This window comes from Bos taurus, chromosome 29 (genome assembly GCF_002263795.3).
Source record: "Bos taurus isolate L1 Dominette 01449 registration number 42190680 breed Hereford chromosome 29, ARS-UCD2.0, whole genome shotgun sequence".
NCBI classification, from domain to species: Eukaryota; Metazoa; Chordata; class Mammalia; order Artiodactyla; family Bovidae; genus Bos; species Bos taurus.
In genome coordinates, this window is record NC_037356.1 from 42,879,301 (window position 1) to 42,895,442 (window position 16,142).

The window sequence follows — 16,142 nt, forward strand, 5'->3', positions numbered from 1 at the left end:
GAGGCAGCCCTGGCTGCCCTGCCCCACCCCTCCCGCCACACCTCTGCGCCCCGCCACCTACCTGCCGGGTATCGCTCGTTGACCGGCCAGCTGTCCACCTGCAAGGTGGCGTTGCCGCCACTTCGAGTGAAGCGCACCACGTGGTATTTGCCGTCGCTCACGATGGCGTTGGGCTCGTCGATGGTAATGTCGTCCGTGCCCACGTTAAAGATCACCCCGACGGTGCCCTGGTCCTGGGGACAGGGAGGCAGAGATGAGGGGTTGGGAGGGAACGACCATTCACTCCCGCTAGAACTCCTCCTGTGACCACCACCGGTCCAGCTCTGCTGCGTTTAACAGCTTTACAACACACCTCTCCCAGCCCTGTACTGGGCCCTTTCACCTGCCCAAGGGGGTCGGCTTGCCCCCTCCCCCATATGCGAGTGAGGGAGCAACTGAGGTTCAGAGAGGTTGGAGAAGCCACTGTGGGGTGCAGAGCATGGACCTGGAGCACTTCAACTGACCACACTCGCTTCTTGCTTTTAGCTTCAGTCAAAATGTTCACAAATGTTTACGGGGCACCTACTCCATGCAAGGGCCACTGCGCCTGCAGGCCCCAGACAGGGATGATCAAGAGCAAGCCAGGGCCAGTGGGAACACCGAGGGTAGATTCCCTAAGGCACGACCAACAGGCGGGTCCACAGAAGCCAGCCTGGTGCCTCAGGAGGGTCTGGCCTCCCCTCACACACACACACCGCCAAGCTCCAGCCTCCCCTCCCCTGAATGCTCAGCACTGGGCAAGTCCCTGGGGGCTTGTCTCCAGGGCATCAGCAGGCATCAGCCCATGTGGGTCAGGCCTGAGTGTGGGGGCAGCCCCTCTACAGTCAAGGGGGCAGAGATAGGGGGTATGGACTGCGTGTTTTGGAGGGTGTTGGGTATAGAAAGAGATCCAGGAGAAAAACCATGTTGGGATCATTAAGGAAAAGTGAGATGGGGATATAAGGGTAGAGGATGCTGCAGGCAGGTGGAAAAAATGGACAGGAAGAGGAAAGACAGGGACTGAGCCTGGAGAAGGGGAGCAGAGAGTCAGTCTGAGCAACCCACCCAGCCCCAGGCCTCAGAGAGGGCCTCGTGGGAAACCCACACAGGCTGCCCAGGAGCCAGTCCAGGAAGAGTTCTGTTCATGGTGTCAGAGCCTCACTGAAGCCCTCAATGGTGCCAGGCCCTCTGTGGGTACAGTACACACGTGCTCTCTTCACCCCCACGGCAACCCTCAGGAATGTACAGCATCCATGTTCCACTGAGGAGGAAACTGAGATCCCGGGAGGGTAAACAATATCCCCCAATTCCATGGCTCATAAGAAAGGAACCCTAGGTTTGAACTCCAGTTGGCCTGACTCCAAAGCCAGTGCCCTCTCCTGCTTTGCACCCCCAGTCTGGGGAGACACCAACCCAGAGTGCTGGAGCTGGGGGTGATCTGAGAGGCTACTGAGACCAACCTTCCCTCAAGACCAAAGACCTCTAAAGAAGCCAGCACAAGGCCCTCTGGGCCCTAAACCTGAGCCCCTATTCCACTCCCCTGCGCTTCCTAGCAGTACCCCGAGTCCAGCCTCCTGAGTTCCCACACCCTCCTCCGCACGGGACAGACACAGTCAGGGGGACCCAGATCCTCCCAGAACACGCTACACTCCTGGAGTCTTCCTGACAGACTGTTCCAGTCCAGCCTGGGCATGAGGAGCCATTCAGTGGCCACCTCCTGCAACCAACAGGGTCAAGAGGCTTAAAGAGGGGCGAGGTGGCTCAGACGAGGCAGGCCTGGGGTGTGCAGGGGGAGGTGGGGAGCAGGGTGTCGCCTGTGGTCCACGTGGAGAAGGCCCTATCCCTTCCCCACTGTGGGTCCATCTCTCCCCCTCCTAGAACCTGGGAAAGCCACACAAACACACAGAGCCACACACTCAGGCAGCAGCTCTTCAAAGATGCAGCAAAGCAGGGAAATTGAGGTTGGGCTTGCCTAACAAAGAGCACGAGCAAGCTGCACCCACCCACCACCTGCAGACTGATGACATCCAGGGAGAAGGGGTGATGGTCTGCTCCTCATATGAGGGGAACGGACCTCAGTACTACTGTGAGTAATGCAACAGCGCCAGCCCCTTGGGTGCCTCTGAGGGTTTCTCCCCACGAGGCTCAGCCAGGTGGTGACGGCAGTCAAAAGCGGAAGTGGTCTGAGAGCCAGGCAGACAGAGGCCGTCCAGGGCGGCTGGAAGGCAGGACACCCCCGTTTCCTAGGAGGCAGCCAAGCTCAGAGCCGTGCACTCCGGGGGGGAGAGGCAGCTCCCAGTGCTGCTTCCGATGTGAAGTCAGTTGTCACTTCTGTTAAAGTCATTAATTCCTAATTCCCCAATTACCTCATTAGGCGGCGGCGGGAAGAACGAGGCCGCTCCTACAGCAAATAATTATGGGAGTCAAAATTAATTTGGCAAAGTGGAGCGACGCTTTATTAGAAACGTCAAATTGCTTTTCTCTTATTTTGCTGCCGCCTCCCCACTCTCTGAGAGCTGCTAATGACGCTGCGGTGGGAGCTGGTGTGTCACCAGGGAAGGAGGGGGTTTGGGGGCCGCCCCAGGGGGCTCGAGCCCGTCAAGTGCCCCACTCACCCCTCATGTGGCTCCCACACTTCCTCCAGGGCCCCCCACCCTTTCCAGGCTCCCCATCCCAGAGCCAGCCCCGCCCACCCCGCCCCACCCTCCTCGGTAACCCAGCAGAAGCCTGGTGTGTGCTTCACCACAGCACCCTGCGAAGGTGGGGGGTAACTGCTGAGAGGGGGAAAAGGAGACTCCTCCCGCTCCCTGTCCCCCTGCCCCTTCTCAGCACTGGGTGGACCCTGTCCCCTAAACCCACAGGCACAGAGACAGAAGTCGTCAATGAGGCAGACACAGACCACCTGTAGATCAACTCATCCGGGGGACACTCACGGGTGATGGGGCTATCACCAGACACGGTGCTTCCTAGGGGCTGGGCAATGTCCTAAGAGCTTTATGTGCATCATCTCGAACCTCCCCAGCAGCTCCCTGTCTTCTGCCCATGCCACTACGCAGAGGAGGACACTATAGAGGCACGGGAAATGAGGGGACCCATGAAGACAAGGCAAGGACGTGGTGGAGCGGAGACTCAAACCCAAACATCTGCTCTGAAAGGCACACAGCCTCTCACGACTATGTGATGAGAGAGCGACCGCCCTCACTCACAGCGAAGGACCCAGGAGCACAGTCACACCTGCCACGCAGGGTCAGGAGACTGAACCAGCAGCAAACACCACACGGTCAAGGATACAAATATAGAGCGCCACGCCCAATCAGAGGCCACGAGACTGTCCCCCACAGACCCCTCAAACACTCCTGGCATGATCGACACGCACCAGCCCCACGCTGTCACACTCAGTCATCGCACCATCGCACTGCCTCTCACGCGGGCGGAGACACCTGCTCACGGAGCTTCCAGCCTTCTCTGCCACACCTCCCTCTGCACCCCTTTCCTGCTCGCTTCGCTGCCTGGCCTCCCCCGCCCGGTGCCCATCAGCTGCCACTTCTCCTTCGGCTCCACTCTGCCCACAGGCCATCTCCCCTCAGGCCTCATTCCTTCACTCCTTCCAGTCAGTGTCGGGGGAGGGTATGCAGCCTGGGGAGCCTAGAAAGCTGTCCTGTAAGGAAGGGCCGGAGCCCAGAGAAGCCTCTCCCCTTGCCCTCTCGCTCCCCTGAAGCTCAGGGTCCCCCACGCAGATCCCTCCAGCACACAGAGCCTGGCCAGCCTGTTCAGCCCTCCCAGCTCAGGGTCCCGGCCAGGGTCAGTGCATGGGGTGCGGGCAGGGAAGGGAGGTGGCTGTAAGGGGCTGCACAGGTGGAAATGGAGGCAGGTCAGAGGCCCAGGGGTTAAGACAGGGGAGAGGCAGGGGAGAGGTTTAGAGCAGAAGTGGAGCAGAGCCACCTAGAGCTTGTAGGGAAGGGTGTGGGGCAGGACCAGAGATGGAGAGGAAACGGGCAGCTTCAAGACTAGAGTTAGGATGTAAACTGTGAGGAGAGGCGGCCTGGGGGAGGCAGTGGGAGGGAGCAGAGGGCAAGGAGGGGAGCTGCACAGAGAAAAGCAGAAAAGCCGGGCTGGGAGGTCAGGGCGGAGACGTGGGATTGGGCCAAGAGGTCAGGGAGGAATGTGCAGGGCTGTGGCCAGAGAGGCTGTAGCAATGGCCATGAGGCCGGGCAAGGTGGCTGCTGCAAGGGCAAAGGTTAAGGGAACGATATTCAAGGGCAGAGCAGAGGCGAGACAGGATCAAAAGGCCAGGTGAAGAAGCAAGGGTGGGCCGTCCCCCGGTGGGGAGGCCAGAGGAGCAGGACAAAGTACGGGACACGGTGGGTGGCTGAGTTGGTGTCGGAGTGAGTGGGCAGCAACCCAGGGCAGTCATGAGGTGAAGGCGTCCCCGAAGGCTGCGGGAGAATGGCCTGGAAACCTGGAGGGGGGCCCTGACTACATTCAGGAAGGTCAGAGACACAGACGGGCTCAGAGCTCGGAGCTGGGCAGCCTCAGTGCATAATTGGCGGGAGAGGGGGTCCCAGGAGCAGAACTGCCAGAAGGAAACCCCAGGGGTCAGGAAACAGAGATTCTGGGGGCTCCACAGAAGGGAAAGATTTAAGGTACTGGTTCCATGGCAGAAGGGACCGAGTGGACCTGGGGTAGGAAGGCCGGGAGGTCGGGGGTGGTGGCCCCTCTCCTTACGATGTGCAGCTGCAGGTAGTCCCCGAGGCCCGAGGCGCTGTCGACCCGCACCAGCACGGCGCTCCGCTGGTGTGTGCTGAAGCCCACGGCCAGGCGGTCCATCCTTGTGCTCGGCCGGTCATTGGGGGGCCACGTGTAGGTGATGAGCGCTCCCCCCTTCCCAAAGATGTACGTGGTTCCGGCTGCAGAGAGAAGGAAAAGGAGAGGGAGATAAGGCGTCAGGAGGGCACGGTCAGTAGGTCCTTGGGGCTGTGCCCAGCGCCCTGAGACAACCGGTTTAGGGTACAGGGCTTCAGGTGTGAGACCCACAGCTGCCACCAGGCCCTGCCGCCCTAGGGAACAGTTGGCGGGCGGGTGCCCAGCTGGGAGCCTGTGCATGCGCACAGACAGATGTAGCTGCCTCATCAAGAATTCCAGTTTTAATTACAGCAAAACAGAGAGGTAATAGAGAGACTGACACAGACAGAGAGGGCCTGGGGAGATGCTGCGAGGGGACAGAGATGATCACCAGGGGCAGGCAGGACCCAGAGGGCCCCGCTCAACCGCTCCCAGGCCCGGCCCAGGTGACAGGTGTGAGGTGTGTGCTTCTGCAGGCTGTGCTGAGCAGGCACCAAGGCAAAGGAGCCCCAGGCGATGGCGCGAGGAGAAGCAGGGGCTGTGTTCGGCTCTGACTCACAGCCCGCAGGCTGGCGCCCCTCCAGCACCTGCCCCCCACCCCCTCCCAAGCCCCTGCAAAGCCTGGTCCCAGTTTGCCTGGACTCCCTGTTTCCACTCCCAACTAGGGGGCTGCCTGGGTGCCAAAACAAGGGGTCCTGGAGCCCTGCCCAGAAAAGAAGAGACAGACAAGGGGGTGGGGGCAGGGAGAGATTGACAGCCAGAGGAGGAAGGAGGCAGAGACAGATGGACAGAGAGGGACAGAGAAGGGTGTAGGTGAGAGAAAGCAGGAGGGTGGGAGCCAGAGATGGTGAAGGGAACCCTCTCCCACCCCTCCCCCACCCCACCCTCTCTCCCCCTCTGTCTCCTCTTTGCCATCCGGCTGCCGGGGGCGGGGTGTGAGGTCCCTAACGATCTCAGCCCCAAAATAAACCCCATTAGTCCCCACGTTCCCTCCTGCGGCTGCCTGGGCTCCCTGGGGGTGGAGGGGTGGGGGCAGACTGATGGCCACGGTGGGGGGTGGGGGACCGGTCACCCAGCTGCTGGCAAGGGAGCTCTGTCTGGGAGGCCTAGAGGACCAGTGCTCTGGGGCCTTCAGAGAAGGGAAGACAACAATCTTGCATTCTTTAGAACATAAATGGAGCAGATGAGATTCATAAAATGCTTAATTAAATAATTAGCCACTAACGACTCCTCTCAAAGCACTTCTTGGGGGAGAGGGGTTCATGGGAAGACTTATCCAGAGAGAAAAGAGAGACAGATGGGCCTGAGGGGAAAAGCCTGGAGTAGACTGGGAGAAAAGTGTGGCTGTGGGGTGGGAGAGCTCTGGATGGGCTAGAAAGTCCCAGGTCAAGGAGGGTCTGGGGTATTTCCAGAGCAACCTGCTCTGCCAAAATGGCAGCCCAGTGAGTAACACTAAGGCCACCCCTCTCACACATCTTGGGGTCTCTCACCTCAGGGACTAGGAGCCCGGTTTGGGCAATATGGGATCAGAGGTCTTTATCCTAGGAAGCTCCTAGGCCTTCAAAAGGAGAGGGGACCCCTGAGTGCCTTGGAGGGAGGCACCTTCTCCAGGCCCAGGAGAAGCCAAGGAGACAAGGGAAGGCTGTGTGTGTTCTGGGTCCCAGAAAGGCAGTGAGGCCAGCGGTGTGGGGAGGGGGGAGGGGGGCAGAGGGGAGCATGGTCATCTGTGCAGGGCCAGAGGGGAAGATGACTCCCTCCCAGGGGGCAAGGCTGGGGGAAGAAACCACCAGGGTGTCAGTTAACTGAAGTCTGCCACACCACAGTTGCGGGAAATCACCCCCAGCAGACAGAGAAGCTGGGCCCTGCCCCTCCCGACTCAGGTATCCTTCCCCTCTGAGGGCCTCCCTGGTGAGATCTGAAATCTCAAGATGGGGCCCCAAGATCAGGGCGGAGAATCCGATCGGGGCATGAGCCACAGCCCCGGCCTCCGGCAGTCACTGCCTGGACAGGACAGGGCTGGGCCTGAGGGCTAGGAGCAGGGTAGGCCTCAGCCGGCAACCTTCTCTCCACTCCCAACACTGCAGCACTCTGGAAAATCGGCTGTTTCCATGGTAACCGAAATACCCAGGGTCCTCCCTTCCCCCTCTCCTCACTCACAAGCTGCACGTCCAAATTTGGGGGGTGAAGAGGGCCAGGGGAGCTGAGATGTTGACCCTCCTGCACACACCCCACTCCCTGCCTCCTGGCCTATGGGCCTCTTCACCCCCGGTTCCAGGGCCTCCCAGTCAAAAGCAGAAGGGGCTTACTGGGTCTCTTGGTCCCTCGACCAACAAAGGAAACTCCATCTACCTGGAGCCTCCCAAACCCACCAGGTCTCGGGAAAAGGAGACCCTTTCTCCTCACTTTCCCATCCCAGGAACCCAGACAGCACATCACCCTGAGCCCGGAGAGGAGGTGAGAAGCTAGCCGCCCCCCACCTCCATGCCCATAGAGCAGTGAGGCAGGAGGGATCAGAGGCCGGGCGGGTGCCCGCAGCCCCGGGCCCGGTGGCCGACGCGTCCCCAGTGACGCACCCACAGACCCCACACCCACACACAGGCCACACCGCAGCCAGCTGCACACAAAGACCCAGTGTGGGGAGGCAGACCCCGACAGGAGACAGCCGGGAAACATGGCGGTAAACGCACAAAGACTGGCAGGCGGCGAGGGCAGCGGCTGGCACCGCGAGGACCGGACGGGCGCACCCCTCCCCGCCCCCGAGGCCCACGGCGCACGGGCCGCCTGCCGCCCCCCCGCTAACCCCAGTCCCCAGCCCGCGCCCCCGCTCGGCTGGGCCTCCCCCGGGATTCACTACCCCGCGACTCTCCCACTGCCGCCAGTTTATTACGCGGGGCGGGACTGTAAAAGCCTAAAGGCGTTTATTACACGGTGGGGGATCGGATGGAGAGACACTTCTTGGGCCGAAGAGGTGAAGGATGAATGGTTTATTGGGCTGGGGCGGCAGTGATTACCCCAGGGAGGCATTTCTCTCCCCGGCTCCCCGGCTCCCGCCCTCCGGGCAGCGGGCTGGGGTTGGGGCGGACGCGGGTGGGGGGCGGGGCTCCGCCCGGTCCCTCCCCTTCCCTCCCGGCTGCGCTCCGGAGGCGCCTCCCGCCTCTCGCCCCGCCAGCCGTCCTAGGCCCCGGCCACCCGACACCCCGGGTCGCGGGGGAAGGCACACTGGAGCCCAGGACACCAAACCACAGCTAGAACCTCTGACGGGCTCCCGAAAGGGCTCCGGAGAAGAAGGGGGCGTAGGCCAAGGCCCATTATGTTGCCCTCGGGTGGTCCAGACCCACTGTTCTTGACCTCCCCAGGAAAATGCTACTGAGCTACATGACAGATAACACTGTGGGGTGGCAGGGTGGGGAACACCCCTGAAGCCCAAGGCAAGACTGCCTCTGACCAGACACAAAATGCACAGGCCTAAGTGGCCACCACCCAAAGGCCCAGGCCTGGAACCATCTGCCCACACCCAGCATGGTCCTCTCTATGCCTCCTGGACCCAGACATTCACTGGCCCAGTAAAACACTAAATGACCAAGAATCTTCTGTACAATTCCCACAAACCTGCATTCTAGAGGGGAAAAAAAACCAACCAACCATTAATAATGGTTAGCTAATCCAGACCCAAACAAAATAATCATCCCATGTGAAAAGCCACCCATGCAGTTCTACCCCTGTGGTTAAAACTACATGTGCAGACCCTCTGCAGCATCAGAAGCCATGGCAGAAACCTTCTGGTAGATCTAGAATCACGAGAGGATAAAACATCCTCCACAATCCAGCAAGGTTGCAGGCCTGAGTGCCCACAGCCCCCACACACTAGCTCTTTGTAGACAGACCCTCACTACCCCCCAGGGGGGGTTCCTCCCCAGATCCAGAGCCCTGGGCTCAGCTCTCTCTTGATCCCAGAACAATATCTCCTCAATTCTTAAGCCCATTCCTTGCCATAAAACATTCAGTCAGACATCCAAGTGAACACACCCATAACAAGAATCAAAATAAATGCCAGATCCCTTTATAAGCTGGAGTGATGAATACAGAACCCCTGGAGGCTCCTGACTCAGAAACGAACTGGGATTGACCCCTCTCTTCCTGGCCTCAGAGGGTATAGGAAATGAAGGTCAGGGGTGGTGAGGCACGTTAAGGGCTCTGAAAGCAGAATCAGGGTCAAGGATCAGAAGTGTCTCCCCCGCCCCGGGCCATTTTTAGGACCCAGGTGTTCTGGTCCTCCCCAGCCCAGACTGACTCCAGGTGCAGGCATGTCTGGCAGGTCGGTAAGGGCTATTATGTAAGAAGAGGGGTTGGGGGTGGGAAGTGAAATGGAGCAAAGAGTGAAGGGAAAGAGGGAAGGAAGCAAGGAGAAAGGCAAGAGCCCATGAGAAGGGAAGTGGAGATGCAGGTGCAGAAACAGCAGCTCCTCACCGTGGGGAAGCCCAGCAAGGAAAGGTGTCCTCTGGCCTGGATGGGTCTCCCAAGCTGGCTCTGCCTCTTGCCAAGCCTGGGTCCCAGCAGAAGCCGGCCCCTGGACCTCACCCCACAGTGGAGGTGTGCAGAGGTGGGGTTCGGCCATGGCCGCTGGCCTCTTCCTCCTCTTCTCTCTGTCCTTGGGCCCTCCTCCTTCCTCTCACTTGCCTGACCCTTCATGGCCTCCTCCACTCAGTCTTCCCATCCCCTCCCCTCACTGCCCTGCAGTGCCTTCCAGCTCCTCTGCTTCCAAGGGGCCCTCCAGTTCCTCTGCTTCCAGGGGGCCCTGGGCAGCCTGTGGCCCTCTTTGGGCTGTTTCTCTCCTCCGCACAAGGGGGTGGCTGCCTCTGAGGCCTCCCAATGCCAGCATTCCATAGGATCCCACCCCCAACACCCCCCAAGTTCTTTCCTCCATTGTCTCTCCCTTCCCTCCCCAGCTCTTTGCACCCTGACACCAGCTCCTTCACTGAACCTTCCTCTGGCACTTCAGTTCCAATCTGCCCAGCTCCCCTGGGCCAGCCCCCCTCCATCCCCTGCCTCTTTGACCTCCTCTCCTTGTCACCCCACAGAGATCTTCCCTGATGGCCTTTCTTCTCTCATCCTTTACTGCCTCTCCTCACTCAGAAAGACCATGTCCTATCTGGGTCTCTCTGGGGACTGAGCCTCGATGGACCTGGAGGGGACAATAAAGAGGATGGAGAAAGGAAAGGAGGGCCAGATTGCTCGTGGTGAGAACAGGGGAGTTAAAATCAGGAGCAGGGGTATGGGGGGCGGTGAGTGCAGGAGAAGAGCCTGGAGAGCATGGCATGGAGATGACCCCAGCTGGGACAGAGGTTAGCCAGGAACACTCTGCTGGGCAAGAAGAAGAAAGGAATGAGAAAGGATGTTGGATGAGGCTGCTCCTGGGAACTGGATGAAGAGAAAGCAGAGGCATGAAAAAGATAAAGATAATCTAAGAAAAAAAAGGAAGGGGGAGAGAAAAGAGGCGGAAAGCTTGAAAGTGGTATGGGGGAACAAAGACTGGGAAGCAAGAAAGGACAGGTGAAGAACAGTGATGAGGAGGCAGAGATGCGTGCAGAAATGGGGACCATGAGGGCACAGATGGGAAGTGAAGATACGGGCATGAAAGATGAGGAAGGGACAAAAAGGGAGTCAAGAAAATGAGAGGGGACGGATGGGCAGAAATGGAAGTGATACAGAAATTAGAGACAACAAGGTACAGAGTGCGAACTGGTGAAGGCACAAGGATGGAAGCATGGAGATGTCAGAGTGCCAGGATGGAAGGCAACAGAGGCACAGAGAGGGAAGTGACGGGAGGACAGGTATAGGAGGTGATGAGAGCACAGCAATGAGGGCTGAGATGGGGACCAAAGATGGAAGGTGATGAAGTATACAGATGGGAAGCAATGGAGGTATGGAGGTGGGAGGTGATGTACCATATGGGAGGTGAGAGAGGTATAGAAATGGAGGTGATGGTGGTACCCTGTGGGAACTGATGACAAGGTACAGAGATGGGAGGTAATGTGGAGAACAGAGAAAGAAGTGGACTAAAATGGGAGGTGATGGGATCTCTGGGACAGCAGGTAACAGGAGCTTTGAGATGAAATGTGAAAGAGAGACTGAGATGGGAAATATGGGACCTGACATGGAGATGAAATAAAATGTGAAGAGGGAGAGACCCAGGAGGCCTGGGATTGGAAGTCATGGGGACGCAGTAATGGGAAGTGTTGGGGGCACAGAGAATACGGAAGACAGAGATAGAAGGCAGCAGGTACAGAGATGGGAGGAGGGGCTTGCGGTGAATCTTAGGGGTCTAAGGCAAGAAGTGGTGAAGGGACTGGGCTGGGAGGTAAAAAAAAAAGGCAGAAACTAGAAGTGCTAGAGGTTAGAAACGAAAGGTGATGGGGTCTGAGAGGGAAGGCGAAGTCAACGCTGACAAGGAAGGTTACAGCAGGGGGGAGACACCGAGCTAAGCGGTGACAGTGTAAAGTGGGAGAGGACTGACCTGAGAGGCGATGGGCAGACTGGGGTGGGGGACAGAAATTCAAACAGTGGGGAGTGGGAGATGCGAGGGTCAGAGGTGCAGCTAGGCAGAAATGAAGAGATATGGAGAGGAAAAACCAGAGGTGAAGGGATGAGGCTGGGAAAGGATGGGACAGTGGAGCAAGCTGATTGCTTGGGAGGCGGTGGAAGGACAGGAATGGGGGAAAGACAGGACAGGGGCTGCAGGAACAGAGGTGAAATCGCCAGATACAAGGAGGTGAAAGAGGCGGTGATGGGACACATCTGAGGAGGGGTGATAGATGGGACAGAGGTGAGAGGTTGGTGGGGGACCGACAAGGAGATAACGGGCACGGAGAGGCTGGGCCAGGAAGGTGACAGTGGCCGAGGAGGAGGGAAGCCAGATGGAGGAATGATAAGGGGCAGGGATGGAGGTGGTGAAGACGAAGAGAAACGGGGAAGGGAGAGCAGGGCAGAGCGGATGAACGGCCAGATAGGGAGGGGGTGAGGGGGCCTACACAGAAGGGTGGTAACACCCCGGAGACAGGGATTCGGAGGTGAAGGGGAGGCAAGCAACGAAAGTGAATAGAGATGAGGGATAAATGGACGGGGTGAGGGGATGCTGCTGGAGAGGAGAGGGTGGGGCTGAGGTGCTGGTGGAGCCCAACATGGGAGGTGAGGGGGCGCGGGCCCGCAGAGCGGAGGGGCCGGGCCTCGGCGCGCACCGGCTGGGGTGCGGCCCGCGGGGGCCAGGGCCGCGCGCAAGGGAGGCCCCGGGGGCCGGCCGGCCGGCCGGTATCGGCACCGCCACTTACCGTGCCCGCCGCGGGTGAGGAAGGGCATGCGGTTGATGGCGATGGGCACGGTGCCGTGCTTGCTGTGGAAGTGGTGGACGTGGTGGGTGGTGCTGAGGCTGGAGGAGACCCGGGCCCCCTCGGCCGCCCCCAACAGCAGCAGCAGCAGCAGCAGCAGTAGCGGCAGCAGAGGTGGCGGCGGCGGCGGCGGCAGGGGCCCGGCCAGGGAGGGGGGGCGGCGCGGGCACCCCCCCAGCCCGCTCCCCCCGGGGGGCATTTCGGCCCGGGGGCGGCACCCTCACAGCCCCATGGCTGGGGGCGGGGACGCGGGACCGAGTAGCCCCGCGAAGCCCCCCTCCGGCTCCGAGCCCCGGGAGGGGGGTAGGGGGTTGAAATGAAGGAAAATCAGAGCCCAAGCCTCGGTCCGGAGCCAATGAAATCAAGTGGATACCGCCGGGGAATCCGGGGTCCGCGGAGCGGCAACGCCAAGGTCCAGGACGCCTGGGTCCATCGCGAGGAGCTAAGGGTCCCCCCGCATCCCGGCGGGGTTGGAGCGGCACAGAGGGCCGTCAGAAACCCGGGGGAGCGCCCGGGGGAGGGGGCATGGTGCCGGGTGGAGAGATAGGGGAGGAGCGGGGGCCAAGCAGGGAGGGGAGAGCGGGGAAATCCTGCGGAAAAACCGAGCCGGGGAGGGGGGACTGGAGGAGAGAAGCAGGAGACCGATGGAGACTAGGGCCCGCCGCGCCGCGGCTGCCGCTGCCGCTGCCGCCCGACGGAGGCCGGCGGGGAAGGAGGGAGCGGCCGTGGAGCGGGGGGGGGGGGGGGGGGGGGGCGGGAGAAGGGGGAAGGAAAGCAAATCCGGGTGAGGGGGGAATGAGGGGAGAGGAGGGGAGAGGAGAGGAGGGGAGCGGGGCTGAGCGGAGGGAAGGCGCGAGCCTGCGAGATTCCAGCGGAGAGATGGAGGCAGCGGAGTGTTGCTGCAGAGGCTGAGAGGGCTGGAACGGAGAGGGAGGGAGAGAGGAGGGGTGGAGAGGGGAGGGGAGGGGGAGCGCGGGCGGAGGAGGGGGCAGGGCGGAGGGACCCGAGCGGCTCCCGATCTGCGGGCGGCGCTGGGCAGCTCCGCCGCGCGGCACCTGGCTAGCCGGCTCAGCGCTCGCCTCTCCTCTGCGCGCGCCCCACCCCTCCCCCACGCCCGGGTGCGCGCACCCCTTCCGCCCCCTCCGGAGAAGGGGCCCTGCTGAATAATTGAACAGAACTGAGGCTAGCCGGAGAGGCCGCTCTCTTCCACCTCCTCCCACCACCCCCCACCCCGGGCCCGGACGAGCCCCAATAGTGCTCGAGGGCCCAGTGCGCAGAGATGTGGCTACCACCACCTCTGCACGCACCCCTCGGAACACACGTGCACGCTAGGATGTGGACGGGCTCGGGTATGGAGACACCCACGTGCCCATACAGGCACCAGTGCGCGCGCACGCACACAGGCTCAGACACAGACATTGCATACATGTGCTCCCAGACACCCGGCACACGAACTCACACCCAACCGAGTGTGTACACATGCTCACACACATACGTGTTTGGTCACAGGCAATGAATGAACAGCCAGCATACACACGGACACCCCCACCTCCAGGTCACCCTCCAAGAACAGGGTCACCCATATGCAAACAATGCACCCGGAGCCTCAGAGGTGCTCAGAGTTAAGACACCACACACACAGTCCCTCCACACCTCCTCAGACGGGTGCTTCCCCCACCCGCGGCAACCCTCCTGGACACCTCCAATCCTTCCAGTCCACTTCCTCTGCCCCTCCCCCCATATGCCAACCTCCCCGTCTTGGGTGGGGAGGGGGCGATTCCAGGATAACTATCCACTGAGTGTTCCACTTGGGACAAAACCCTTTCTGAGCCACTTATGTCCTGCTGAGGAAGCCATTCTCCTTCTAGGGGGCCTCTCCACTGAGACCTGCCCCTCAGACTTGGCGGCACTTCTGGGAAGTAAGAGCAAGGAGGCTTTCATCCCTTCATCTGGATGCCACCTCTGCACTGACATCAACCTGAGTTCTGCTTGGACGGGGTCTTGCTGGGGGTGGCGGTAGGGGTGTGGGGAGGCCGAATGTAGATGAGGAAGAGAGGGAGGGAGGGAATGATGAACCTGGAAGGAGACAGACAAGGAGAGGCGAAGAAAGGGCAAAAGGGGAGAGGGGCAGGGCAGGGGCTGGCTTCTGCTTATTATCCAGCATTCCGTTTTGGAGCAAAACCTGTCACCAGGAGCCCTGAAAGAGCTTCACCCAGCTCCTGGATGCATTCAGGACCCGAGACAGCTCCTCTGCCCCAGCTGCCACCTTCCCCAACTTATTAGATGCCAATGCCCCATTTGGTCCCCAGCCTTTCAGAGGGAAGAAAGGAGTCCTCAGAGGCACCCAGAAAGAAGTGTCCAGGTGGTGTGTGGCCCCATGAGGGAGGAGAGTTTGCAAGCTAGGGAGCACGGCTTCCTGCCCTCTCTTCCTGTGCCCGCTCTTGGCCCTGGCTCTGGGATAGAGACTGACAGAGCTCTGAGCAGGCAGAAAATGTATGGTCCCGGAGGGAGGGAGGGAGGAGCCGGTGGCGAGAGGAGAGGAAGGGAAACCGCCTAGAGGCCAATCAATACTAGTGAGTGGGAAGTGGAGAGAGCCGGAGGGGGTGACACTGGCGAGCGAGGTGGGGATAGAGAGGGTAAAAAAGAAGGGAGAGACAGAGGTGTGCGGGAGATCAATAGAGGCTGCGGAGACCAGCAGAGCGGCTAGGGAGATGAGAAACAGACAAGGGCAGAGATGGGGAAGAACCCATTGCCTGGGAGAGCCCGCGGACAGGCTTCGGGAGGTGGAGCTGGAGCTGCCCAGGGAAGCGCTGTCCAGACCTCAGCCCTGGGGCTTCAGGCCCTGCCAGGAAGCAGGCCTCCGTCCAGCTTCCTTCCTCTCTCATTTCATATTCTCTTTTTTATTTTCTCTCCGTTTTCCTTTCTCTCATCCTGACAATGACTTCTCTCCCTCTGATCTCCTACCTTCCCAGGGCAGACTCCTGAGCCTCACAATGGTGCCTTCACCCCCAGGAGGAATCCCCATGTCCCAGATGGAGAAACTGAGGCCACACGTAGGGAAAGACTGTCCTGAAGGTTGACTCCTCCTCATCCCAGTCTTTTCATCACCAGACAGCTCCACACCCCAGGCCCAACCCTCTGAGGATGCCTGGGCCATCCCCACCCCCTCCATCTCTTCAGGCACAAGGGCCCTCGATACCCAGGGTGCCTCCAGGGCTATCACACTTGGGGTGAAGTAGACAGGCATCTGGGCCAGGTTCCTACTTGACCTTGTGTATCAGTGGAGCCCCCAGAAGACCCGTCATAGAGACAGCACGAGCATCAAACAGCCAAGCCTGGAGAATCAGGAGGAGGCACAACTTCAAGAGAAAAGGGGTTGAGATCTCAAAGGCACCCCCAGGGCCAGTGTTCAGAGGCTCCCAGATTGCACCCACCTTGTCTTTACCTCCAAGGCTCTGCTCGGGCTCTGCCACCATTCACACAGACCAGTGCTCGGGGACAGTCACACTTCCCAAGAGGCCCCTGTTCCCCAGCCCCAACTCTCCCTGCCTCCCACCTGCCTGGAACCCAGGGAAGTCGTTCCACTCTCTCTTCCCACCCCTGCTGAAAGATGGCTTGACTCCCTAAACTCACATCCATCTCTCCACTCCCTCCCAAAAGGCTCCATCACGTGGGAGTGCAGTAGTGAAGATGGGCAGCGCTCTTCTCCATCCTGACCCCCTGCGGCCATGGCAAGAAATGCCCACCATCTGTGGCACCGCCTCCACCTCCACCACCCCGGGACTAAACCTTAAGAACACCCAGGTTCCAGCCGCACCCCGCCCCCAGCGCCCTGTGATTAAGGGCATGGATGTGCCTGTTACTGAGGCCTCAGTGTCCTTAGCAACTAAATCAGACAGC

General features: G+C 60.3%; 1 protein-coding gene across 13 annotated transcripts in view; it reads right to left on the minus strand.

The window, feature by feature from the left end:
- Positions 1-16,142, minus strand: part of NRXN2 (neurexin 2) — a 103,837-nt gene that overhangs the window by 24,437 nt on the left and 63,258 nt on the right. For 9 of the 13 annotated variants that reach the window (NM_001192922.1, XM_059882986.1, XM_024987250.2 and 6 more), the window contains 2 exons: positions 4,744-4,925; positions 62-233 (listed from right to left, as the gene is read on the minus strand). In NM_001192922.1, the coding sequence (NP_001179851.1) occupies positions 62-233; positions 4,744-4,925 (354 nt within the window). Of the gene's footprint in view, positions 1-61; positions 234-4,743; positions 4,926-12,185; positions 12,966-16,142 lie in introns of those variants that run through there. The other 4 variants (XM_024987247.2, XM_024987245.2, XM_024987246.2 and 1 more) reach the window with 2 other exon arrangements.